General features: G+C 39.9%; 1 protein-coding gene across 6 annotated transcripts; it reads right to left on the minus strand.

Annotated features, from left to right (window-relative positions):
- On the minus strand, window positions 1-26,233 carry ZNF527 (zinc finger protein 527). 6 transcript variants are annotated; one of them, XM_059151483.1, is made up of 5 exons: window positions 26,047-26,233; window positions 22,642-22,716; window positions 17,108-17,224; window positions 16,425-16,508; window positions 1-2,400 (listed from the first exon to the last, which is right to left on the minus strand). In XM_059151483.1, the coding sequence occupies exons 3-5, from the start codon at window positions 17,175-17,177 to the stop codon at window positions 830-832; spliced, it is 1,725 nt and encodes a 574-aa protein (XP_059007466.1). In that variant the 5' UTR covers window positions 17,178-17,224; window positions 22,642-22,716; window positions 26,047-26,233; the 3' UTR covers window positions 1-829. The 6 variants fall into 6 exon arrangements, with proteins under 6 accessions (XP_059007466.1, XP_059007465.1, XP_059007464.1 ...); XM_059151482.1 differs by having other exon boundaries at window positions 16,413-16,508; XM_059151481.1 differs by having other exon boundaries at window positions 17,098-17,224.
- Between the last annotated feature and the right edge of the window lie 704 nt (window positions 26,234-26,937).

The following is a 26,937-nucleotide window of genomic DNA, read 5'->3' on the forward strand; positions in this document are numbered from 1 at the left end:
TACCAAATTAATTTTTATCAACAAGTAAAACATAATAATTCTCTCAGCTTCATGAAGGCTGTGTATTCAACTTCCAAATACTTGTTTGTTTACAGAGTTTCTCAGGATAATTGTGCCATAAAAAATTAAGGCTTTTTCAAATGTACAGCAAACATAGGGTGTATGAATCAGGACTGTAATTCCAAGAGGCAGTAATCCAATTCAAATTAAGGGGAAAAAAAAAAGGAAATTTATTGGACCACAGAAATTAAAAAGTAAAAGATGGTATAGACTTCAGGCATGATTGAACTCAGAAGATCAAACAATGTCATCAGATTTGTCTCTTATCTCCATTTTCCTCTGTGTTAGACTGATCTTGGGAAGGCTTTCCTCATGCGGTGACCAAAAAAAAAAAAAAAAAAAAGCTATGGTGAGTTGTTAACCTTAAAAATCCTTTAAATCCATGAAACTTGCAATTCCAGGGGAAAAAATGATCTTTTCTTATATCTGTAATAATGCCCCCCTAGTGTTTTAGTGGTGCAAACAGGGCCATCTTCCAAGTCCTTATTAACCAGACTGTGGCCAGCCTATGACCAATCCACTGCTCTCCCTAATAGTTTCATCAGAATAATTTGCACTAAGGGCGAGGTAAGTTTTAAATGGGGCACAGAATAGATCCAAAAGTAACAGATGTCTATGATTCAGGCTATTTCAAATAAAGGATGCTCATAAACTGAAGGCTTCTCCATATTTACTACATTCATAGAATCATTAACCAAAGAATTCATTGATATTTATTTAATAAGGACTGAGTGGTGACTAAATGTTTTCTTTCATACACTTGTTACAATCAGAGAGTTTCTCTATTATGAATTTTCTGATGTCGTCTAAGGGCTGAGGCACAGCTAAAATTATTCCCACACTCGTTACAATGATAGGGTTTGTCTCCAGCATGAATTCTCTGGTGTAGCCTAAGGGACAAGATCTGATGGAAAGCCTTCCCACATTCATTACATTCATAAGGTTTCTCTCCAGTATGAATTCTTTGATGTTGATTAAGGTATGAGCCACAACTGAAGGCCTTCCCACATTTGTTGCATTCATAGGGTTTCTCTCCTGCATGACTTCTCTTATGATGAATCAGAACTAAAGCATCACTGAAGGCTTTCCCACATTTACTGCATTCAAAAGGTCTCTCTCCGGAATGTATTCTATGATGTCGATTAAGTTGCGAGTCAGTCCTAAAAAACTTCCCACATTTGATGCATTCATAAGGCTTTTCACCTGTATGAATTCTCTGATGTTGATTAAGGTGTGAGCGATAGCCAAAAGTCTTCCCACATTCATTACATTTAAAGGGTTTCTCTCCTGTATGAATCCTTTGATGCAGAGTAAGGGCGATGCGTCTGCTGAAGGCTTTTCCACATTGATTACATTCATAGGGCTTCTCTCCAGTGTGAATTCTCTGATGCTGATTGAGGTGTGCGCTCTGTCTGAAGGCTTTGTTACATTCCTTACATTCATATGGTTTCTCTCCTGTGTGAATTCTCTGATGTTCAACAAGGAAGGCATAACGGCTAAAGGCCTTCCCACATTCACTGCATGCAAAAGGTTTCTCTCCAGTGTGGATTTTTTGATGTTGAGCAAGGTGTGCGCTCTGTCTAAAAGCTTTGTTACATTCCTTACATTCATATGGTTTCTCTCCAATGTGAGTTCTTTGATGTTCACTGAGAAAGAAGTCATGACTAAAGGCTTTTCCACAGTCATTGCATACAAACAGTTTCTCTCCAGTGTGAATTCTCTGAGGTTGAGTAAAGAATGAGTAACAGCTAAAGGCATCATCACATTCACTGAATCCACGTGGTAATTTTCCAAAATGAGTTGTTTGATGCTGAGTAAATAATGAATGGAAACTTAAGAGATTCGAAAAATCACTACTTTCAAAAGGTTTCTCCGCAGGACGAATTCCTGTATCTTTACTATGGTATGTACTCTGGTTGAATTCTTCACATTCATTATCTGTCAAAGAGTCCTTCTCAGCAGGTAATCTTTTACGTTCAATTAGGACGGAATTTGGGGGAAACATTTTATCATAAATGCCAAATTTATGTACTTGCTGTACTGTGGGAACTCTCTCTTGTGGTGAAAGTACTGATTTCAAGAGAACACTTCTCTCAGAATTATTATATTTTTTGTCCATTTTCACAGCAGAGATTTCCTTAAGGGCTGTCACTTGCCTGAAATGCCTCTCCTTTTGTTGATGCCGCGCAAATTCACCCTCATATTTCCAGGCTTCTCTGAAACTGGAATATTCAACGTCATAACTTCTAAGTCTTTCCTTTACCATCCCCTGGGATATTTCCTCTTCACCAATGTACCATTTTGGAGATAATTCCTTGATTTCATACCAAGACTCCCAGTCTGAAAAATATCAAGAAAGCAAATGTGTCCTTTTTGCCTCTGTAAGGAGAAAACTGTTCTAGAAGAAACTAAAGAATTTAATTCGGGGGATGAGGGAAGAAAGTACATGGTTTTGACACCTTTCAAATATGGCCAAGCAAATATGAAAAACATACAAAGAAAGAACAAAGAATGAAGAAAGCTGATAAAGGAAGATATACGTGTTGGCGATAGGGAGAAGGTGACAGGGGAAATGTAAGGGATCAAGATGCAGACAAAGCTCAATGCTGAAAAGATAAGGAATTGAGAAAAACTGACTAGATCATAATCACAGTTTCCCTGCCTCTAGTCTTTCAAGTCTCGAATCTACTCTGCACTATCTAGTCCTATTCTTAAGACTAAAAGCTCCATGAAGGCAGGGATTGATGCTTTACCTCTTTTTCTTCTTACTATTGTATTTAGTGCTGAGGACAATGGTAGCATTTTGTTAAGTGAATGAATGCTGCCAGAAAGCGCAACAACTTTTAAGATTTTATCAGGGACCAGAAAAAAAAGTACTGTGGGCTTTTTGGTTGTTCCTGTTGTTATTGTCTAGAAGAAATCTGAAGGTCAGCTTTGCTCATCATTGAGAGAAAAATGCTGCCTACTAAATAGAAACTTGATACTTTCGGGAGAGGGTATTGTTGAGATAAGATGGAAAGAAAATTATTTTTTAAAATATGATCTCAAAGTGGCATCTGGGTGGCTCAGTCAGTTAAGTAAGTGGCTGGCTCTTGACTTTTGGCTCAGGCCATAATCTCAGGGTCCTGGGCTCAAGCCCTGTGTTGGGTTCTGTACAGAGTCTGCTTGTCCCTCTCTCTCCCCCTCTGCTTCTCCCCACACATTCTCTCTCTCAAATAAAAAATCTTAAAAAAAAAAAAAATGATCTCAAAAAGAGGAAAATGAGGGGCTCTGGGCTGATTCAGTTGGTGGGGCATGCAACTCTTGATCTTGGGGCTGTAGGTTTGAGCCCCACATCGGGTATAGAGTCACTGAAAGGAATCTTTAAAAAAAAAAAAAAAAAAAAAGGAAAATGAGAAAGTCCTTTTCGTGTCACACAATAATCAGCCAATATATTCAATTATACAGAATCGACTATTATGCACCCAGCATTTAGTAGAAGGGAAAAAAGTCTGAGACATGAGTCGTTTTCTCTCTCTCTCTCTCTTTTTTTTTTTTAAGATTTTATTTATTTGAGAGAGAGAGAGCACAAACAGGGTGCGGGGCAGAGGGAGAAGCAGACTCCCTGCTGAGCAGGGAGCCCCATGCGTGGCTCAATCCCAGGACTCTGGGATCATGACCTGAGCTAAAGGCAGACATTTAACTGTTTGAGCCACTCAGGCACCATTTTCTCTCCTTTTGTTAGATGAAACAAACAAACAAACAAACAAACAAAAACTTGGGGGGCACCTGGGTGGCTCATTCAGCTAAGCATCTGCCTTCAGCTCAGGTCATGATCCCAAGGTCCTGGGATCAAGTTCCACATCAGGTTCCTTGCTTAGCAGGGAGCCTGCTTCTGCCTCTCCCTCCCGGTACCCTCCCTGTTTGTACTGTCTATTTCTGTCAAATAAATTTTTAAAATCTTAAAAACAATTTTAAGTACGCTCCACACCCAACATGGAGCCCAATACAGGGCTCAACTAACAACTGAGATCAAGACTTGAGATGAGATCAGAGTCAGATGCTTAACTGACTGAGCCACCCAGGTGCTACCCTTCTCTCTTTTTTAAACTCTAAGGAGATAAAACTTGTACATATGAAAATTCAGTTTGACACATAATGAAGGACTGGTTAATATGATACAGATTATTAGCAGTATAAGCGTCAGGAAAACAGAAATCGAAACTCACTAATTTAGTTAAGGAATAATTCCTGGAGAATCTGAGCTTGATTGTCAAGGCTATGATCATGCTTCCAAAATGCAGTGGTTATTCCAGTAACAGTCATTTTCATGTTTTATTTTGTTTTTTAGACAGAGAGAGAATGACAGAGAGAGAGCATGAGGTGTTGTGAGGGGGAGACGGAGAGGGAAAATCTTCAGCATGCTTCATGTCCAGCATGGGGCCTGACTGGGGGCTCAATCTCCTGACCCCGAGATCAAGAGTGGGACACTTAACTGACAGAGCCATCCAGGCCCTCCTCATTTTTACGTTCTGATATGCATGGAGATTATTTTAGAATTGCACATGTTAGCATTACATACATAGTCTTACATACATCCATAACATAGTCTCTTCCATAACAGCATCCCATCTGTTGAAAGAAAAGCCACCTGCAGGCCAGGTCAGCACAAGTTGAAAAACAAAGAATACATTATGCATCTGTATCTTTCTTCTTTCCAATACACCCTCCACCCAGGGAAAGCCCCATCCCTACCTACTCTTCCTATGCATAGCCATGGATTTTCTCTTACTTTGGGCTCTATCTCAACCAAGCCCTGAGAGGGATTTATTCACTTATTCTGTTAGGTCTACACTGTTGTTCTTTTTCTTTTTCTTTTTTTTTTTTTGGCAGAAATTCATTATTTCCTCACGAACTCTCCTAGAACCTTCTTTCCTATATTCATCACCCAGGGCCACTGTGTTTCCTCTTACCAAGAATAAATCTTTTCTGTATTCCAGGAAAATGGCAGCTTTATAAAGTACCTACTGTAATGCTGAGTAAAAAAAAACTGATGGGAGAAAACTACAGACATTTTCCAACATCAGGTATTCTGAGATGCCTGGAGCTCCAACAACTCTTCAGGGGGAAAAAAGAAGAAGACACTCTGTACTTAGGCAAATGAATACTATCAGGGAAGGAATTCCATATAGGGTATTCCAGGGGACAGTATAGAGTATAGCCTGGGAAAGTACAGAACAGGAAGTATGGTATATGTGGAAGACATATTCATAGTGATCGGAGTCCAGAAACACCTAAAGTCAATGGTATTAAGGTATTATGGTGGCATTCAGCAAGAAAGAAGAGAGACAATTCACCCTTATCAGTGATTAAGGGGGAAAGGGAAGTTATGGATTCAGGCAAAGTGGAAGAGATTAAATAGGCATCCATGTGTCACACTGGAAAAAACACAGGGTTTGGGGTCATAGGTGAGTTTAAATCCTATTTCTTCAACTAGGGAGCTAGTTATTCTACCTTTAACAAATTAACAAATTGATTACGCCATCTCTTGAGCCTCAGTTTCTTAGTAGGCAAAATGAGATGACCTTACAAGTGTGGTATAAGAAAAAAGCATACATTTAGGAAACAGACGTTCGTTATATGTATTCAGTGACACTTACCATAAAATGCAGCAAATTAATAGGGATTTGTTAAGTTATCATTACACCTACACCATTAGTAGTCTCAGAAGTTACATTTATGTTCAAGAAAGGATTATGAGGGGCATTTGGGTGGCTCAGTCAGTTAAGCGCCTGCCTTCAGCTCGGGTCATGATCCCAGGGTCCTGGGATCAAGCCCCACATGGGCTCCCTGCTCAGTGGAGAGCCTGCTTCTCCCTCTCCCTCAGCCTGCTACTCTGCCTACTTGTGCTCTCTCTGTCAAAAAAATAAATAAAATCTTAAAAAGGCGGGGGTGGGGGTGGGGTGAGAGGGGCGCCTGGGTGGCTCAGTGGGTTAAAGCCTCTGCCTTCGGCTCAGGTCATGATCCCAGGGTCCTGGGATTGAGCCCTGCATTGGGCTCTCTGCTCAGCGGGGAGCCTGCTTCCTCCTCTCTCTCTGCCTGCCTCTCTGCCTACTTGTGATCTCTCTCTGTCAAATAAATAAATAAAAATCTTTTTAAAAAAGGGGGGAGGGGGAATTATGAAATAGACTGATGGTCAAATGACAAGACAAACAATGGGAGAAGTAAATCCTTTGGGGTTAAAATATATCCAGGCTGGGGTGCCTGGGTGGCTCAGTCGGTAAGTGTCTGCCTTTGGCTCAGGTCATGATCACAGGGTCCTAGAATCGAGCCCCACCTCAGTCTCCTTGCTCAGCAGGAAGCCTGCTTCTCCCTCTCCCACTACCCCTACTTGTGTTTCCATTCTATCTCTCTCACTCTGTCAAATAAATAAATAAAATCTTTAAAATCTATCTATCTATCTCCAGGCAATTAAAGATGTGTAATTTCCAACTGATTATAATCTATAAATAGACAGAAGCTAAAAATCAAAGTCTGATCAACTTTGGAATCCAATCAGAACTGCACAGAAAGTAGTAAGCATAGTAAATATAACTTGGCAGAAGAAAAAGTCTTACTATAGAATCTCCCTGGAAGATTTCCTGATGAAGTAAATAATCTCCTGGCAGGAAGCCTAGAAGATTCTACTAGAAAGTCTAGGAAAAAAGGACAGGACCTAAAGAGAAATCTTAAGAAGAAAGCCAAAGCCCAGAAAACATGTTTCCATGAATAGCCTGACCAATGATCCACAGATTTACAGATTGGATCTCTATCTTTAAAAAACTGTATAGAGCTATGCTGTCCAATATGGTTACATATGGCAATTTAAATTCATTAAAATTTAAAAAAATAATTCAGTTTCTCAATAATACCTAGCCATATTCCAAGTGCTCAACAGCCAAATGTGGCTAGTGGCTACAAAGCACAGATATAGAATATATCCATCATCACAGAATGTTCTACTAGATGTCACTGGACAAAGATCCAAAGTAACATGACAAAAATCTTACAGTTGAATGAGGAAAATACAGAAAAATAGGGGCATGAGTCAGTTAAAGGGAGAGAGAAACAGAATAGAGCTTTGGGGACGCCTGCGTGGCTCAGTTGGTTGAGCAGCTGCCTTCGGCTCAGGTCATGATCCCAGCGTCCTGGGATCGAGTCCCGCATCAGGCTCCTTGCTCTGCCGGGAGCCTGCTTCTCCCTCTGACTCTGCCTGCCACTCTGTCTGCCTGTGCTCGCTCTCTCTCTCTCTGACAAATAAATAAATAAATAAATAATTTTAAAAAAAAAAGAATAGAGCTTTGAACAGAGAAAATGAATAGTGGTCAGAAATATCTTATAAATCTCAGTAAGCTGATGAATAGGAAAATAAAGAAAGGCACCTGGATTTAGCCAAATTAGAGGGAGCAAATGCCAGACTGCAAGTGGTAAGACATGTAAGAGAATCTGAAGTAAAGGCAATGAGTGGAGATTATAATTGGTATAAAAGCAGTTGGAAAAGAAAAGGTAGTATGGTGTACAGAAACACTGAAAAGATCCTATGAAATGGTATGAAATTATTTCAAAGGAGTTTTTTCAAAGAAGATTTAAGTAGATAAAAATATAAGACATAACTGTATAAAAAGAAAAAAATACATACACATGCTTGCTTACCCCAACATAATTTGTATCAGGTCAATTTCAATCAGAATTCCACAAGGATTTTACCTCTGAACTTATGAAATTATCTTAAAGGATGCATGGCATAGGATGAGCAATAATATAAAAGAAAATTCTAAAGAAAAAAGTTTCTAGAATCAGTAATAAAACCTCAGCATTGCATTTTATACCCTCCTTTCATTAAAATCTCTAATGAAAGGACTCAATGAAGGCAATTTGTAAAATTCTCTTTAATTATAGGGAAATGTCAAAAGAAACACACCTGAAGCACACAAATTTATAGGATCCAGTGGAGAATAAGAGTTTCGTCCTCTACCCCTTTCCTTCTTATAACCATCAGTTTGTTCTCCATATTTAGAAGTCTGATTCTGCATTTTGCTTATTCATTTTTCAAAATTTAGATTCCACATGAGTAAAATCATATGGTATTTGTCTTTCTCAGTCTTATTTCAATTAGCATAGTACCCTCTAGAGGACCATCAGTGTTGTCACAAATGGCAAAATCTTATCTTTTTATGACTGTGTAATATTCCATTGAGTATACATAGGCATCTTACTTCTCTATTTGTCTGTCAATGGATACTTATGTTGCTTCCAGATCTTGGCTATTATAAATAATGCTGCAATAAACATATGGGTGCATACATCTTTTTAATTAATGTTTTTGTTTTCTTCAGGTATATACTCACTGATGGAATTACTGGATCATATGGTATTTCTATTTTTAATTTTTTAGGCATCTCTATACTGTTTTCTGAAATCTCTGTACCAGTTTACATTCCCAATGGCAGCACACTACAGCTCCTTTTTCCTCCACATCCTAACCAATACAATGTTTTAAGTTAAAATTTTTTTGAAAAAGCAAGTTGTAGGGGCACCTGGGTGGCTCAGTGGGTTAAAGGCTCTGCCTTCAGCTCAGGTCATAATCCCAGGGTCCTGGGATTGAGCCCCGCATTGGGCTCTCTGCTCAGCAGGGAGCCTGCTTCCACCCACACACACACTCTCTCTGCCTGCCTCTCTGCCTACTTGTGATCTCTATCTATCAAATAAATAAAATCTTAAAAAAAAAAAAGCAATTTGTAAACAGATGCATATAAAAATTGTGTGTGTGTGTGTGTGTGTGATCTGTCCAAGGGAAATTCTAGAAAGATATAGATCCAACCATAAACAGTAAAGGTCTTTGGATGGTATCTCAAGAGAAGAGTATACTTCCTACTCTATTTTTTTTTAAAAGATTTAATTTATTTATTTGACAGGCAGAGATCACAAGTAGGCAGAGAGGCAGGCAGAGAGAGAGAGGAGGAAGCAGGCTCCCTGCTGAGCAGAGAGCCAGATGCGGGGCTCGATCCCAGGACCCTGGGATCATGACCTGAGCTGAAGGCAGAGGCTTTAACCCACTGAGCCACCCAGTCACCCCTCTATACATTTTTTTTAAAGATTTTATTTATTTATTTGACAAGGAGAAACACAGCAAGAACGGGAACACAAGCAGGGGTAGGGGGAGAGGGAGAAGCAGGCCTGCTGAGCAGGAAGCCCAATGTGGGGCTCGATCCCAGGACTCCAGGATCATGACCTGAACTGAAGGTAGACACTTAACGAATGAGCCACCAGGAGCCCCTACTTTATACATTTTTTAATCACTTGAATATTTTCTAATAAATACTATTTCTATTCAAAGGAAAAAGGAAAGGGGCATCTGGCTGGCTCAGTCAGTAGAGCATGAGACTCTTGATCTCAGGGTCATGAGTTCAAGCCCCACACTGGGTATAGCGATTACTTTATAAAAAGAAAAAAGAGGGCACCTGGGTGGCTCAGATGGTTAAGCATCTGCCTTATGCTTGGGTCATGATCCTGGGGTCGTGGGATCAAGTCCCATATCTGGCTCCCTGCTCAGTGGGGAGACTGCTTCTCCCTCTCCTTCTCTCTCTGTCTCTCATGAACAAATAAATAACATCTTAAAAAAAAAAAAGAAAAAGAAAAATGGAAAAATGTTATAGAGCAGCCCTAATATTGGTTCTTAACTGTACCTTTTCAAAACAATCTGCATCTTAATTGATTTGGAAATCCCTCCATGTGTCTTTCCTATGAGATTCCCTCCTAGGTATGTTCAGGATTGAAAAAAAAATTATTAAATAAATAAATAAATAAATAAACAAACTTAGGGCTACCTGGGTGACTCAGTCAGTTGAGCATATGCTTTTGGCTTAGGTCAGCATCTTGGGGTCCTGGGATCGAGCCCTGTGTCAGGCTCCTGGCTCAGTGGGGAGTCTGCTTCTCCCTTTCCCTCTGCCCCTACCCCTTACTTACGTTTTCTCTCTCTCTCCCCCTGAAATAAATAGACAAAATCTTAAAAAAATTTTTTTTAAACTTAAAATACTATAGACATTTTCCCATGTCCATACAAATAAAACTACTCTATTCCAGAATGGATGAACCATAATTTTGGTAACTAGGCATCTTAATAGATTTTTGCACTCCTAGCCCAAAAGCTGAGTTACTTGCTTGCCAAAATTTAGTTGTGTTCTCAACCTCATTAGTTCATTGGTTGAGAACCACATACTTTAACATTGAGTTAATAAAATGCATGCTGAAGAGAGATTTTAAAAATTTCTTTTGAATATAGTTGAAAGTTTTACATTAGTCTCAGGTGCACACCAGAACACACCTAGTTAAAACTTGCCACTTCTGGCCAAGGACTAAACACTGCAGGCAAGGAGAGCCTCTACAGATGGCTGGCCTGAAGGACAGAGCAGCCAAAACACAAAAGCAGAGCACAGAGCACACACCAGAGACACTCCCCAAAGCTCCAGGCCCCAGACACTCTTCTTCATAAAGACTCTCAGGAGCAGGAAATATAACAGGTTTTTCTAATATAGAAGAAGACAGAGATTTAAAATGGATTTAAAAAGGAAAGGAAAGGAATTCATCCCAAAAGAAAGAACAAGAAAAGGTCATGGCCTGAGATCTAATCAAACAGATATAAGTAGTATGCCTGAAGAAGAATGTAAAGCAACAATCATAAGGATATTAAAAATAAAATGTCTCATGTGTGTATATATTTTATGATCCCTCATGACAATCTTTTAAAAAGAGTAATCACTTATAAATCAAGTAAGCAGCTTCTACAGTATGTTTTTGCATGCTTTTATGTTTCTTTTTAAAAAAGATTTTATTTATTTATTTATTTGAGAACGAGCACACACACATGAGAGGACGGGAGGGGAGGGGCAGCGAGAGAATCTCAAGCAGATTCCATGCTGAGCAAGGAGCCCCACATGGGGCTCGATCTCAGAACCCTGACTGAGATCATGACTTGAACCAAAACCTAGAGTTGGACACTCAACTAACTGAGTCATCCAGGGGCCCATTTTATATTTCTATATATTTCTAAAAGAAGTATTAAATAAAACTATAAATGTGCATATTTAAAATATTAATATCCATTGTCAAACTGCCCCCCAAGGTAATTTTTATCAATTTGCATTCCTACCAGAACATAAAATACATGTCTTCAGACTAATCTATACTGACTAAAATTTTTGTCCCTATAAGTAAAGAGTACCTCATTATTTATAACTTGCAATTTTCTGATTGTAAACTAGAGCATTTTCATAAATGTGTATGTGTACTGGCTTTGCATTTTGTGGTTTCTTCTTTGGTGAATTCTTTATTTGTATTTTTTACACATATTTTAATTGCATTAGCATTTTCTTTTAAGTAGTTTATAGAAGTCCTTTATAAATTTAGGGTTTTAAGGCTTTACAGTATTTTTTTCCCCCTTGATCATCACTTTTTTTTTCAAGTCATCACTTTTTATTGTCACATGTCATCTTCATTTACAGTGCTTTCAATTAAAATTTTTGAAAACATGAAGTCAAATATCCCATTTTTCCATTATGCAGTCTGGCCTTGATATACATTTTAAGAAAGACTTTCCAAAATCCAGTATTATACAAATACTAACCTCAACTTTTAAGAAAATCTCTTTACACGACTGATTTAAAATCCAGCCACCTTGTTGGGGCGCCTAGGTGGCTTAGTCAGTCGTTAAGTGTCTGCCTTCAGCTCAAGTCCTGATCCGACGGTTGGATCAAGCCCTGTATCAGGTTCCCTGCTCAGTGGGAAGCCTGCTTCTCCCTCTCCCACTACCCCTGCTTGTGTTCCCTCTCTTGCTGTGTCCCTCTCTGTCAAATAAATAAATAAAATCTTTTAAAAAGAATAAAAATAAAAAGCCACCTTGTTATCAAATATAAAGTTCTTGTATATACTTCTGAGCTTTCTCTATTGTTCCACTGATCTCCTTCACTACCCTTATATCAGACTGATCTCCCCCATGGATAACAGGCTACATTCTTTAATATTAAAAATTAAATCAAGCAGTATATTTAATGAATGATACACATAACCATGTATGCAACTCAGAAATACAAAAATAGTTCAGCAATAGGAAATCTTCACTATAAGTTCTTACAGAATTTTTCTTCCATAAATTTTATGAAAGAAAAAAATGTAAAGGAAGAGAAAAAAAATAATTGCCTTAAAAGATGCTGAAAATATATAAAATCCAAAAGCTTTTCATGCTTAAAATATATACACCCATAGAGCTAGGAACAGAAAAAAATAGGCACATTTAAGTGAAACACCTGAAAATGCCTTGTGATATCAGAAAGAAAAAAATTTATAGCAATTATTTAACATAGATTTGGAAACTATAGTTGATAAAGTAGAAATGAAAATAAGAAAAGGCAGGAAAAGGTAACTAAAAATGGTCAAGACTGAGACGTACTCTTACAAAATAACTTTAAAATTAAAGAAAGAACTACTAGGAGACCAGAACAAAATATAAAGCTAATAATACATAAAGGAAAATATCAAGTTGGTATCAGACTTTTTCATAACACTATTCAACATTAATATTATACTATAATAAACTTATAGAAAGAACGAGATAGAACCTGGGAAGCTTTTATTTGTGTGAACTCTTTGTGAGGAAACTTCTAGAGGACAAACTTCAGGCAACCAAGAGATATCTAGAGAAATCTCAGCAAAAGGACCTCATGGAAAACACAATATATTTAACTGTAGAACAAAGATGAAATGAAAGGTTGGGACAAAAGTGACAGAAAGCATGTAAATATAATATGCCTTGACAATATAAAAAGTGTACAACTAACAAAATTTAGGAAGAGAAAGTAGGAAGTAAAACAAGCCTACTAACTGACTCATCTATACTAGGTAAAGAAACAAACTCAAAGGCTAGTTTTTAAAGTAACAGAAGGAATAAATATTGTCTACAGAAACAGAGCACTATAAAACTGGAACAAAAGAAAAAAATTCCTACTTATTACAAAACTATAGTATTAAGTAATCAAAATAAAAGGCTAGAAAAATAGATAAATAAATGTCTTTTTTAAAACTGTAAAAACCATGGGGTGCCTGTGTGGCATTAAAGCCTCTGCCTTCGGCTCAGGTCATGATCCCAGGGCCCTGAGATTGAGCCCTGCATCGGGCTCTCGCTCAGCAGGAAGCCAGCTTCCCCGCCTCTCTGTCTGCCTGCCTCTGCCTACTTGTGATCTCTCTCTCTGTCAAATAAATAAATAAAATCTTTAAAAAAAAAAAAAACCTGTAAAAACCAGAAAATGTCATATAAAACAACAACACAGAATTAAGCGCAAACATATAAGAAATGTACTGGACTCTCACCTATAAAATTGAAAAATGATATTCAGATTGGCACCAGAAAAACTCAATTCTATACTGTATGTAAATGTCATACTTAAAGTGATTTTAAAAAACTGAAAATAAAAGGGTCATACTTAAAGTGATTTTAAAAAACTGAAAATAAAAGGATGAGGAAAGATCCCAAAACAGCATAAAAAGGCAAGAAACAGTTTCTCTTCTACGGTATTCATAAGACAGGCTGCTAACATCTTGATTATAGTCCTATAAGACCCATTTTTCAACTGTTGACCTCTAGCGCTATAAAATGGTAAATTCATGTTGTTTTCAGCCAGTAAATTTGTGGTAATTTGTTACAGCAGCAATAAAAACCTAATACAGAAAGCAGTCCGCTACAACCTTTCTGGAAGGGCATTTGGCAATTCCTAACAAAACTACATACACACTCAGCAATCCTACATCCAAGCATCTATTCTGAAAATACAGCCTTGACAATATGAGAAAACATACATACAAAGTTATTACTGAAGTCCTGGTCCTAATTGTAAAATAGTGCAAATATCCCAGAAGTCCACACATCAATGAGTAGTTAAATAAATTACCATAACATCCAGATAATAGAGTATTTTGTAGCTGTTAAAATGAGGAAGATGTCGGGGCACCTGGGTGGCTCAGTGGGTTAAGCCTCTGCTTTTGGCTCAGGTCATGATCTCAGGGTCCTGGGATCAAGCCCCGCATCGGGCTCTCTGCTCAGCAGGGAGCCTGCTTCCCTCTCTCTCTCTGCCTGCCTTTCTGCCTACCTGTGATCTTTCTCTCTATCAAATAAATAAAAATCTTTAAAAAATTAAAAAAAAAATGAGGAAGATGTCCATGACTAATGGAGTGTATTTATAGTTAAGTAAAAACAGCAAGATGCAAAGAGTATGTACAGTATGCTACCCCCACCCTTTTTAAAAATATTTTGTTTATTTATTTGACAGAGATCACAAGTAGGCAGAGAGGCAGGCAGGGAGAGGAGGAAGCAGACTCCCTGCTGAGCAGAGAACCCAATGCAGGGCTCGATTCCAGGACCCTGAGATCATGACCTGAGCTGAAGGCAGAGGCTTTAACCCACTGAGCCACCCAGGTACCCTTTATGTAGCATACAAGGAGATACAATAAACTACATATATGTTGGCTCATTTGTACAAAAGAAACATAAAAAGGACAAATCTGAAAATAAAGAAATCCGTAATCTATAAGAAGTGGGTAAGAAAGGGGTAGGAAGACATTAGAGAACAGAATTAGGATAGTAGATATGAAGACAAACTAACATATTACTGAGGATATATTTTTCTATAGCTCTGATCCTTAAAAGCATAGTAATGTTTCAGATACAAAAATAAATATATAATTAAAACCAACCAAGTGTGGCAGGAACCCAAACAGAATACAAGTAGTAACAAATCTAAAAGAGCTAACTTAGATAACTTTGGAAAAGAGTATTTTGACTGAATACTGTAAGACTACAGATAGAAACAACCATATACAAATAATGTAATCTAGTTAGTAAATTTGTTTCTCACAGAAGAATAGCTTGGAAATTCTGAAACTACTTAATATGCATACTAAAATGGAACAAATAAGTAAATGCATTGTTTCTCATTGTCAGAAAAAGAAAGTATAGATAAGTAAAGGAGAAAGGCTAAACTAAACCCTGTGGAGTAGGACTAGAATAAAGATACTAAAATAGGGTTGCCTGGGTGACTCCATTGGTTAAACAACTGCCTTCAGCTCAGGTCATGGTCCTGGAGTCCCAGGATCAAGTCCCACATTGGGCTCCCAGCTCCACGGGGAGTCTGCTTCTCCCTCTGACCTTCTTCCCTCTCATGTTCTCTTTTACTTGCTCTCTCTCTCAAATAAATAAATAAAATCTTTTTAAAAAGGATATAAAAATAAACTGAGAATTTTAATATATAAAAAGACAGAAACAGATACAAATATAGAAATGTGAGTATACCTATGTGTATTGGGTTACACACACATATATTTTCCAGCTAATCTGCTGTGAGGGCCTCGGAACAATGACATTCTGGTAGCAAAGAGCACACATAGCACCCAGACATTGGTTTCTAAGCATCATTTCCCAATAAGGGAAACAGAGCTCCCAGGAGAAACAGCTGATTCAAGGCTAAGGCAAGGAAAACAAGATGAACCTAGAATACCTGGAACCAGGAAAGAAGGAAGTGCTCAAGAATGGATGGAGGCAGGTGCCTGGGTGGCTCAGTAGGTTGAGCCTCTGCCTTCGGCTCAGGTCATGATCCCAGGGACCTGGGATCGAGCCCTGCATCGGGTTCTCTGCTCACCGGGGAGCCTGCTTCCACCTCTCTCTCTCTGCCTGCCTCTCTGCCTACTTGTGATCTCTGCCTGTCAAATAAATAAATAAATAAATAAATAAAATCTTTTAAAAAAGAAAGAAAGTACTAAATTCTTACTTTCTTAAAAAAATATTGGATGAGGTCTAAACCTAGAAAGACAATTAAGAAACAGCAATATAAACATATTGCAGATTTGAAGGAAACATCCAAAATAAGCTGCAAAAGCAAGATCAATCCTTCTGAGAGGGAAATTGAGGAAGAAGACAAGAGACTGCCTATTTTAAGGGAAGAAGTCTTGTGCTCGCTTTGGCAGCATGTATATTAAGGGAATAAGTGTTGTAAAATTACTTGACTCTTTAAACAATGTGCTTGCACAACCCTGAAAACTTTGGTAAAAATAAAAACTCTAAAATATATCTGGAAATGTATACATTTCTGACCCTAAAAAGGAAAGAAGTGGGAAGGACTAAGATTCGGGTTATATGCAGAAGAATCACAAGTGTATAATTTGATAGCAATAGGGAGAAACCCGCCCCTGCCTAGCCCATGGCAGCCTCCTCAAGTGCAGGGTAGCCTTCTCATGACCTCTTGGCCTGCCACCATACAACAGCCTTCCTTGCCCAGCTCCCGGTCACTCACCAGTATACTGACCATCTGACATCTCTTTCTGCACCATCCAAGGTTCCTTCCCTTGCTCCAATAAGGAGATCATGTTGGGCTTAGAAATGGAGAGTCCTGTTTACAGGAGAAGAAAAATGAGAGCAAGAAAGAGACAAACAGGCAGACAATCAACTTGCTATCGCCTTTCTAGGACTCAATCTCAATCTTTTGTTCATTAGGCAAGAAAAGAAATTAGAGGAAGGGCCAGAGAATGGAATGATGCTTGTATGAAGGATGAAGATGAAGCTTCTTCTGCAGTAGTGGCTCTCAAAGTGCTAAAGCACCACCACCTAGGAACTTACTAGAAATGCAAAGTCTTGGGCCCCAGCCCAGACCTACTAAGTCTGAAACCACAGTGGTTCTCGAACTTTTATGGGCATCAGAATCATTTGGAGGGCTCATTAAAACCCAGACTACTGGGCCTATTTCCTGAGTTTCTGATTCTGGAGGTCTAAGGTGGGACCTCATAATTTAACAAATTCCTACCTCATTCTACAGCAATGGGGGCTACTCATTTCTAATTCTTTGGAACTACTTCAAATTATTCCCTGGGAACAAGAAGTAGAAATTCAGCTAAGCACTTAAGATGACCTAGATATTCCCAGTGGAGGAAGCAAAAACACCCCAGAGGGAAGATTCTGAATTACGGGGGTGACATCCTTACCAAGCCATACCAAGTTCCTGTAGTTCTCCAACATGACATCTCTGTACAAATCCTTCTGAGACGGGTCCAGCCATTCCCATTCCTCTTGGGAAAAATCTAGAGCCACATCTCTGAAGGTCACCAGACCCTGAAATTAAAAAAAAAAAAAAAAAAAAAAAAAAAAGATCTCGTTGCCAAGTACTCCCATATGGTCCTAGCAGAAAAGATGAAATTTTGCCAGAGTTCAAAGCTCTAGGTGGCCTGAGGAAAATAATTACTAGGGAGCAAGTACATGCCCAGGCTTGTCAAAACTTTTGAGAGAAAGAGAAATATTAGAAACAGACTCACCCCTTGAAAATTTCACACTTGTGAATAAAAAGAGATGTACACACAGGAAAAAAATTACTTTACGGCCTGAAACATGAGTTTATAACATGAAAGTATGTCAACAAGGCTATTTTATGTTACATATACTATGTACCAAGAAATTCTGATAGTGATGATTCCTTTTTACTCCTCAAACTGAGATACTGAATGGGTTAGAATAGTGAGGGAAGACCTTGAATTGGGGTTTAACAATAGGGTATGGTCTGAAACTTAGATTTGATATATGAGGAGAAAGTTGTAAAAAGGTGTTCTGAAGAAATAATGAAGTATATGAAGTAATTTATTTATTTTATTTTATTTTTTCTAAAGATTTCACTTATTTACTTGACAGAGATCACAAGTAGGCAGAGAGGCAGGCAGAGAGAGAGAGAGAGAGAGAGGGAGTAGCAGGCTCCCCGCCGAGCAGAGAGCCCAGGGGCTTGATCCCAGGACCCTAGGGCCATGACCTGAGCTGAAGGCAGAGGACTCAACCCACTGAGCCACCCAGGCGCCCTGTATGTGAAATAATTTAGATAGAATTTTCATTGGAAGATTATATGAAAAATCCGGAAAAAAACTTTAATGTCAAAAAATAAGTTTAGGGGCACCTGAGTGGCTCAATGGGTTAAACATCTGACTCTTGATTTCAGCTCAGGTCATGATCTCAGGGTCATGGGCTGGAGCCCCACACAGGGCTCCACACTCAGTGGGGAGTCTGCTACTCTCCCTCTCCCTGCTCATGTGCTCTCTCTCTCTCTAAAATAAATAAAATAAAATCTTTTTAAAAATAAAATAAAGGGGCACCTGGGTGCCTCAGTCAGTTAACTGTCTGCCTTCAGCCCAGTTCATGATCCCAGGGTCCTGGGATCAAGCCCCACTCAGGAACCTACTTCTCCCTCCCACTCTGCCAGTCCTGCTTGTGTGCTCTCTTCCTCTCACTCTCTGTCAAAGAACTATATAAAATCTTTTAAAAAAATAGATCAATAAATAAAATAAACAGGTTAGCCTACTCCATTGGACTATGAGCTATACGAAGGGAAGGATCTCTGTTTTACAAGCTCTTGAATATCTGGTGTTTATAAAACCTGTCACATTGTAAGCAGTAAATATTTGCCACTCAGTGAATAAATGGTAAACTTTCCTGTAATACATCCATAGGAAGGAAGAGTACTCAAAGCTTAAAATGGCAGAGTTCCATTTTGCAGAGTATGGTCTCATTTTTTATAAAAAATCATGAAGTATCTATCAGTGCAGAGAACGGATCTAGTGCCAAAATCTCCGATGCTAGTCAAAAGCCAACCAGGAAGTGGGTTCTTCTAAACACAGCATCTGCTGTATTAACTCTTTTTTGAGCATTGGTATATTTAGTTTTCTACTTTTTGAGCTAGTTTTTGTATTTTATATTTACCTAGAAAATAATCTCTTTTGCTTGTGCTTTCAAATTAAAAGTACACTGCTGTTCATCAAATTGCAAAAAAAAAAAAGACAAATATGGTTATTCTACACTGCAGAAATACAGATGAACGTGGCTAGAGAAAAAAGCCTCATACAACTACATACAGTTATATAACTTTCGTTTGTCCCTCTACACTTCTCTGTGTCCTGGGAGGCTGACCTGTGTTGACTGCATTAAGAGACTCCCCGACCTGACCCCATTTTCAGTTGGGTTCAGCCACATGCAAGAGATGGGAAGGAGGCAAGTGAGGCACAATATTTACTCCCCTGGCATCCTCCTTACAGCACCACCCTGTGTGGTCTGTCTCCTTTGATCCTAGGTCACAATGCCTGTCAGAGGCCCTCCCCACTCAGATCTCTCTATCTCTGGGTTCAGGTCCAAGTTTTACTGTCCGAGGGTATAGCACTATTCTTTACAGTTCTCTATACACTGATTCATAACTTGGAAACACTTCCCTTTTGATTCTTGCTGGAGCCCTGACTGATAAACACACTGATCCAATGTACTTCTAGGATATGACCAGAGAGTCCACAAAAGCACCACTACACTTCCCCCAATAAATTCACTTTCCCATTTTCCTATGACTACTTCATAGATTCTGCCTCTCTCTCAAAATACCACCAATTCCTTCCCTGTTTTCACTTTGAACTTCCTCATCTTCTTGCTTACCACAGGTCCTTGCTAAACTGTATCTATACTCATATATTCTGTCTTCCCTCTGTTACTATGCATGAAACTCTAGGCTCCTATGACCATTCCCTCCACTGTCCACACAAAGACACTGTCACCTCTCTTCCTTGTATCAGGGAGATAACAGATATCCCTCTTATATTATCAGTATTTTCCACTTTCCTAAATGATTTTTATTCATATACAAACTGATACAGTATCTTTCATCTTATGGACAAATTCCCTTCCATAATTCACTGTAGTTATTGTCCAATTTCTCTACTCCTCTTAAACACAAAATCTTCCAAAGAGTTGTTTAAATCGACAATGTCTAATAGAAAAACAAAGTAAACCTCATATTAAAATTTTTCAGTAGCTACATTAAAAAAGTAAATAGATTTAATGATGGAAACAAATAAGAATAACTGCTATATTTATTGACCAATTACTACATACCAGTAAGTGGTATAAGACACACTAATGAGCATTTTACCAATATTATCTTAAATCTCATTGTAAAACTTGTTAAAAAAATAAGAAAAAATTATGAACCCCATTTTACAGTTTAAGTTTACATTTTACAGTTTAAGACCAATTGTCATGCTGAATTACTAAGTTACATATTGCAAAAAGAAAAAACAAGGTAAGCAGAAATAAGTAAATTTAGGGGCGCCTGGGTGGCTCAGTAGGTTAAGTCTCTGCTTTCGGCTCAGGTCATGATCACAGAGTTCTGGGATCGGGCCACGAGTCAGGCTCCCTGCTCTGCCAGGAGTCTGCTTCTCCCTCTCCCTGCTCTTGTGTTCTTGCTCTCTCTCTCTCTCTCTCTTTCTCTCTAAATAAATAAAATCTTTAAAAACAAAAAAAGAAGCAAATTTAATAATATAGTTAACCCATTACATCTAAAATGTTATTTCAACATGTACTCAATGTTAAAATTATTAATGAGATGTTTTACATTCTTTTTTGTACTGAATCTTCAAAATCTGGTATATATTTTATACTTATAGTACATCTTAACTCAGAGCAGTCTTATGTGGCTACTGGGTACATTATTGGACAGCACAGGTCTCCACTCATCTCTATTCTTACCTTTTAGGCCCACTATTCCCTTGTGATCCCACTGCAATGCTTTCATCCCAACCACTCTATCAAGTAGCTGTTGTCAAGAATATCAGTAGCTTCTATGTTACCAAACCCAATGGTCAGTTCATCTTCCTCACTGTCTCTCAGAAGAATTTAATTTAATTGATCATACCCTCTATGAAACACACTGTACTCCTGACTACCAGGACCCATACTCTTCTGGTTTTTCTTTTACATCAGTCCTTCTCAGTCTCTTTTGCTGGTTCCTTCTCTTCTTTTCAGCCTCTAGATACTGAATACTCAAAACTCAGTCCTTGGGCATCTTTCCTATCTAACTCACAATCCTATCCTCAAGATAATCCTATCCTGTCCTATGGCTTTAAATACACTAATGCTTCTCAAATTCACATCTGCAATCCTGACTCCAGGTATATAATCACTATTGCACTTGGATATCCAACAGGTCTCTCAAACTTACTAGATCAAGAACTCAAGTTGTGTTCCCATCTCATCATTCTGCCCTGTCTTTCCACCTCAGTAAATGCTAAGGTCATTTGCACAGCTGCCCCAGGTCAAAAATTTTTGTAATTATCCTTGACTTTCTTTCACACTCCCAAACCAGTCCCTGGCCAAATCCCTTATTTTCTTCTCCAACATATACCCCAAACCCCACCAGCTCCAATACCACCACAATGGCCCAGGTAGCTATCACCTTCCAGGTGGACTACTGCAGTAGTCTCCTGACTGATCTCCCTGCTCCACCCTTACTTCCTTTCTATTTTCCTTTTAAAATAGAAATCACATTAAATCACAAACACTCCAATGACTCTCCTTCACCCTCAGAACAAAACTCAAAGTTCTGGTCATGAGTTTCAAGGGTCCACATAACTTGTTCCCCAGCTACTCCTCTGCTTTCACAGTGCTCATTCCCCTCTGAGGATACTGGCTCAATGATATTCCTAGAATACATCAGACATCTTTCCACCACAGTAACTTCGTATTTGCTATTCCTTCTCCCTTTTAAAAAAAAAAAAAAAAGGATTTTATTTATTTGGGGCACCTGGTGACTCAGTCGGGTAAGCATCTGCCTTTGGCTCAGATCATGATCCCAGGGTCCTGGGATCAAGCCCTGCATCAGGCTCCCTGCTCAAAGGGAAGCGTGTTTCTTCCTTTCCCACTCCCCCTGCTTGGGTTCCCTCTCTTGCTGTCTCTTTCTAATTAATTAATTAATTAATTAAATGATTTTATTTATCTGTTTGACGGAGAGAACACAAGAAGGGGGGAAGGCAGAGGGAGAAGGAGAAGCAGGCTCCCTGCTGAGCAGGACCCCGGGATCGTGACCTGAGCCAAAGGCAGACACTTTACAGACTGCGCCACCCAGGCGCCCCTTCCTTCTCCTTTTTTTTAAAAAAAATATATTTTATTTATTTATTTGACAGAGAGAGAGATCACAAGTAGACAGAGCAGCAGGTGGGGGAGTTGGGGGGAAGCTGGCTCCCCACTGAGCAGAGAGCCTGATGTGGAGCTCGATCCCAGGACCCCGAGATCATGACCTGAGCCGAAGGGAGATGCTTAACAACTCAGACACCCAGGTGCCCTCTTCCTTCTCCTTCTAAAGCTCTTTCCCAGATCTTCACAAAACCTCCCCCCTACTTTCACTGAGGGTTTTCTTTGCTTAAATGTCACTTCCTCAGAGAGGCCATCCTGGACCTTCTTATTTAATAGGACACTCAATAATCACACCTCTGTCCTTTATTTCATTTGTACTGAATGGCAGCACAACAAATCATGATCCATCTAAAGAGGACAGTTGTTTCCCATCACATATTTCAGCACAGCACTGAGTGAAAAATGATTTGTAGAGAGATCATAAGTAGTTAAGAGACAGAAGAGATCAGAGTGCTCACAGGGCTATTTCTGACTCTCTGAGGTCCCAAAGTCCAAAAAAATGAGGGGGAATTTCTGCAAACAAAGTGAAAACATCAACTTACCTGGGACATGGCTTTACAAAGCCCAACAGCCATCCTTCTTTCCTTCTTCAGTAGTCCCTTTTGGAGAACAAAGTCCTGAGAAGAGAGAATTAAAGGGGAAAAAAAAAATGGCAGACCACTGTGGGGTGTGTGGACCTGGCGATTCACGGACCTGTGCCCCTGGGGATAAAAATATATGTTTATTAAAAAATAAAAAATTAAAAAAAATGGCAGACCAGCCCCATGCTGCTGACCTGAGATTCACAAAGATAGAACTCTTGTCCCTTTAAGGTCTCCACAGCCTCCTTCCAAGATCTCAGAAAAAACCAGAGCTGAATTTAAGCCCTAAATTCCTGATATTAAGAACATGTAGCCTCAACTCAACAAAATCTCAATGGTCAACAATGGTGGTTTATGATCTGACCCCTGACTGCCCCTTAGACTTCATTTCCTACCCTCAGCCCCCTTGGCTCATCCCACTCCAGGCACACAGGTTGCCTTACAGTTCTTCAATCACTGTGCACACTCCTTCTTCAAGGCTGTTGCCTTTGCTTTTCCTTCTTCCTGGACTCAGGAAGGCTCACTCCCTCTCTTCACATTCCTATTAGTGCTCAATTGTCACCATATCAAGGGAACCTTCCTGAAAATTCTATCTAAAGAGAATTTCCCTTCTCTTTCCCTTATCCTGATACATTTTCTTAGCATCTGACACCGTTGGACTTATTTTTTTCTCTTTATTGTTGTCTCCCCAAACAATAGTGTAGGATCTAACAGAACTATGATTCATTTTGTTCACTGATATATCTCTGGTTTTAGAATAATGCCAGGTGTTAAAAAATATCTGCTATTTTTATATTATGTATATATTTATGTATTATTTTTATAATACCTTTGCAGGAGCTCAAAACATATCTGCTAAATGAGTAAATAAATCTTGCTGTGCCTCCTGTAATATAAATAGCAATGTTACACATGTATGTCATTATCTTAATCTTCACAAAACTGCAAAGATAAGTATTATTAACCCCATCTTACCAACAAGTAAAATTGAGGTTCAAAAAGCTTAAACAGGGGCGCCTGGGTGGCTCAGTGGGTTAAGTCGCTGCCTTTGGCTCAGTCATGATCTCAGGGTCCTGGGATCGAGTCCCACATCGGGCTCTCTGCTCAGCAGGGGGCCTGCTTTCCTTCCTCTCTCTCTGCCTGCCTCTCTGCCTACTTGTCCTACTTGTGATTTCTGTCAAATAAATAAATAAAATCTTTAAAAAAAAAAAAACAAAAAACCTTAAACAACTAACTCAGTCCTAAGGTTAAAACTGCAATAAGACTTAAAAGCTGGTCCTCCTTCAAGAGCCTACAATGTCTGAACAAAATATTTAACATAACCTGGGGAATCATTGCTATACATCTACTAGAGAAGCCTCTTCAGAGCATGCAGATATTACCTTTATTACTTCACAGGAATAAAGCTTGAGGCAGGCATTGCTCATTTTTAATACAAACCAGTAACAAAGTGCACAGTCCCCTCAGGGCCAACATTTATTCATTCCGAAAATGAGCATAGTTGTGTTTGACCTAGAATTTAGGATACACAACTCCCTAATTCTAGGCTACTACTCTGCACTAGCCAACTCACTGTTTAAGAAATTTATTTCTGGGGTGCCTGGGTGGCTCAGTGGGTTAAGGTCTCTGCCTTCGGCTCAGGTCATGATCCCAGGGTCCTGGGATCGAGCCCCACATCGGGCTCTCTGCTCAGTGGGGAGCCTGCTTCCTCCTCTCTCTCTCTCTCTCTCTGCCTGCCTCTCTGCCTACTTGTGCTCTCTGTCAAATAAATAAATAAAATCTTAAAAAAAATTATTTCATTAGCACAATGCAGCTTCAAATTGTCCATAAAAGCCTTTGAAATCTGAGAGGAATCAATGAAGTATTCTCTGCATCTGGGAGCCCTATCTAGCAGCTGCATAAAAGAAATGCCTTTTTAAAATTTCTGTTTGCAAGTAACTGTGTACCGTTTGGGTAATGTTCTCCAAGTTTGAGATGAACATCGTCTCTGAAGCTGAATTTAAAGACTTGGGTTTTATATAACCCCCAGGCACATGCTGACTTTCCAATCTTTCACTCATTGGCTACATGACCTTGGGGCACATTACTCCATCTCTCAGAACATTTCTTTCCTCACTGTCAAGACAGCATGAGCCAATTCCTGGCATAAATAAGTGCTACCCTTGTCCCTGCCTACATCCTATACACACATTTGCAAAGGAAATGAGAACAAACATTTTTCTTATTAACCGAGAAAGTCAGAACTAAAATTTAGCTCACTTGGTACATAAGGAAAAGAGTCATGGATCAGCCTCTCTGAGCACCAAACATGGAAGAGCTTTGACAAAGACAAACCTAAAATCTCAAACTCCATGGCCTAAGGAGAGAAAAACTAGGCTTTCAGATTAAGCTTTCCTCCCCCAGAGACAGTCAGTTTGGGGATGGTCTCACTACAATGTCTTTAGACTAGGTCCTGTGACTCACAAGAGGAATGGAGGAAGAAACCCATATCCTAGAGATTCCTAGTCCAAGGTCAAGGACAATCCTCTCCAAAACTCTTAGAACCCAGGGTCCAAAATTTTTCATTCTCACAATATGGGAAAGATCAAGAGAGTTTAGTGATTAAAAGCAAGGACTCTGGAGCCAAAATGCCTAGGTTCAAGACCCCGTTCTGTCACTAAAAAACTGTCTGAACTTGGGCAAGTACTTTTAATATTTCTGCGCCTACTATCACACACTAGGTCCCACACAATAAAGCTTTCTGTTTCACGTACATATAGATAAAATTTCTCACCCAGTCACACACATACACTATCCACGGTCACGCAAGCTCACTTGTAATGTCAAACACCTATGCAGTGGCATTAACACAAAGACAGATGACACAATTACCCCAACAAAGAGACAGTCCCATGCAATCTCGCACACAGTGACATACCACACTAGGTCACTCAACCTGTCATCATTACTCAGACAAATCTATACCTGCAGAGAGAAGATGGACACAGGTACACAATCACACCTGCTGTCTTAGACATTCAAACACTGTTATATCCACAGAGACAAGTAGTCAAATATAATCTCACAAATTCATCGGCGACACACAGTGTCACACCCGCAGTCGCTCACAAACCCATATTCAGTAACACATAGTTGTACCTGCAGAAACAGACACGCACACACAGTTTTATACCTGAAACATAGAGTCGCACATAAGCACACATGCGGTGACAGACAAGATCACATTCTGTCACACAGCGGCCTCTCACATAGCTAGCTGGACAGTAACCCCAGAGGCACCCACCCTGGTCCAATCCCTGTAGCTGCGGTTCTACCCCAAGCCCGGCCCTGACCTCCGGCTCCCGCGCGCAGCCAGGCCCAACTCACCTCCCAGCGCGGCGGGCTCTGGAAACCCGCCCAGCGACTCGGGACCCGCGACGTCCCCTCCCAGAATCCCTCGCGGGGTGAAGGTGAGCAGGGACTGAGGCGCGCGGGACCCCGAGCTCAGCTGGGGTAACATCCAGCTGAACTGGACGCTGCTCAGCTTTTCCTTACGAACCCCGCGAACCACGAGTCCCAGAACGCTTTGCGCCGCGGCCTTCTTTGCTGAACTACATTTCCCAGAGGAACCCAAGGCTCTCCTCTACTCCGCGCCTGCGCAGGCTGCCTTGGCCGAGGGTGTGTAAGTAGAGGGGTGTGTGCCACCGGAGTCGAGTTCGGGCACTCAGGGGCCCCTGGGTACCGGAGTGTGAGGAAACCGTGAAGCTCCGCGCGTGCGTGACTTCAGCGTTACTGAATGCTCAGGTGTGGCGATCTGTGTGTGACCGTCATTGCACACTTTTGTGCCTGCGCACCGCGGGGCAAAGTTTTCTGTCCGTGCAGTGAGCTTCTGCATTTAAAATCACGTCCCGTGATTGTGGGTCGTTGTGTGATGCCGAGAATGTGAGAGTGTTTGTGGATTTAAGAGAGGGACTGTGGCTGACTTTGGGCGACCATTTCTTTCTGTTCTTACCCTGGAGATCCAAGGAGTTTACTTGTGACACGCGTTGGGGCTTTTTTTTTTGTTTCTGGGCTTGCCTTTAGTGTCGAGCCGGTGGGAGAGGTTTCTTTGTGTGCCTTTGTATATGACTGTCTCCAGATCTAACTGTTCGCCCGCTCCTATGCCATCCCTCAACTCCGGCCATGGGCCGGGTCACTGTTACCTTCCTTTTTATACCCTTTCTCTACTTGGACGTAATGTAGTACCACAGAAGGGTAATTAGATTTCGTTAGGAGACA

Source organism: Mustela lutreola, chromosome 16 (genome assembly GCF_030435805.1).
Source record: "Mustela lutreola isolate mMusLut2 chromosome 16, mMusLut2.pri, whole genome shotgun sequence".
Lineage (NCBI taxonomy): Eukaryota > Metazoa > Chordata > Mammalia > Carnivora > Mustelidae > Mustela > Mustela lutreola.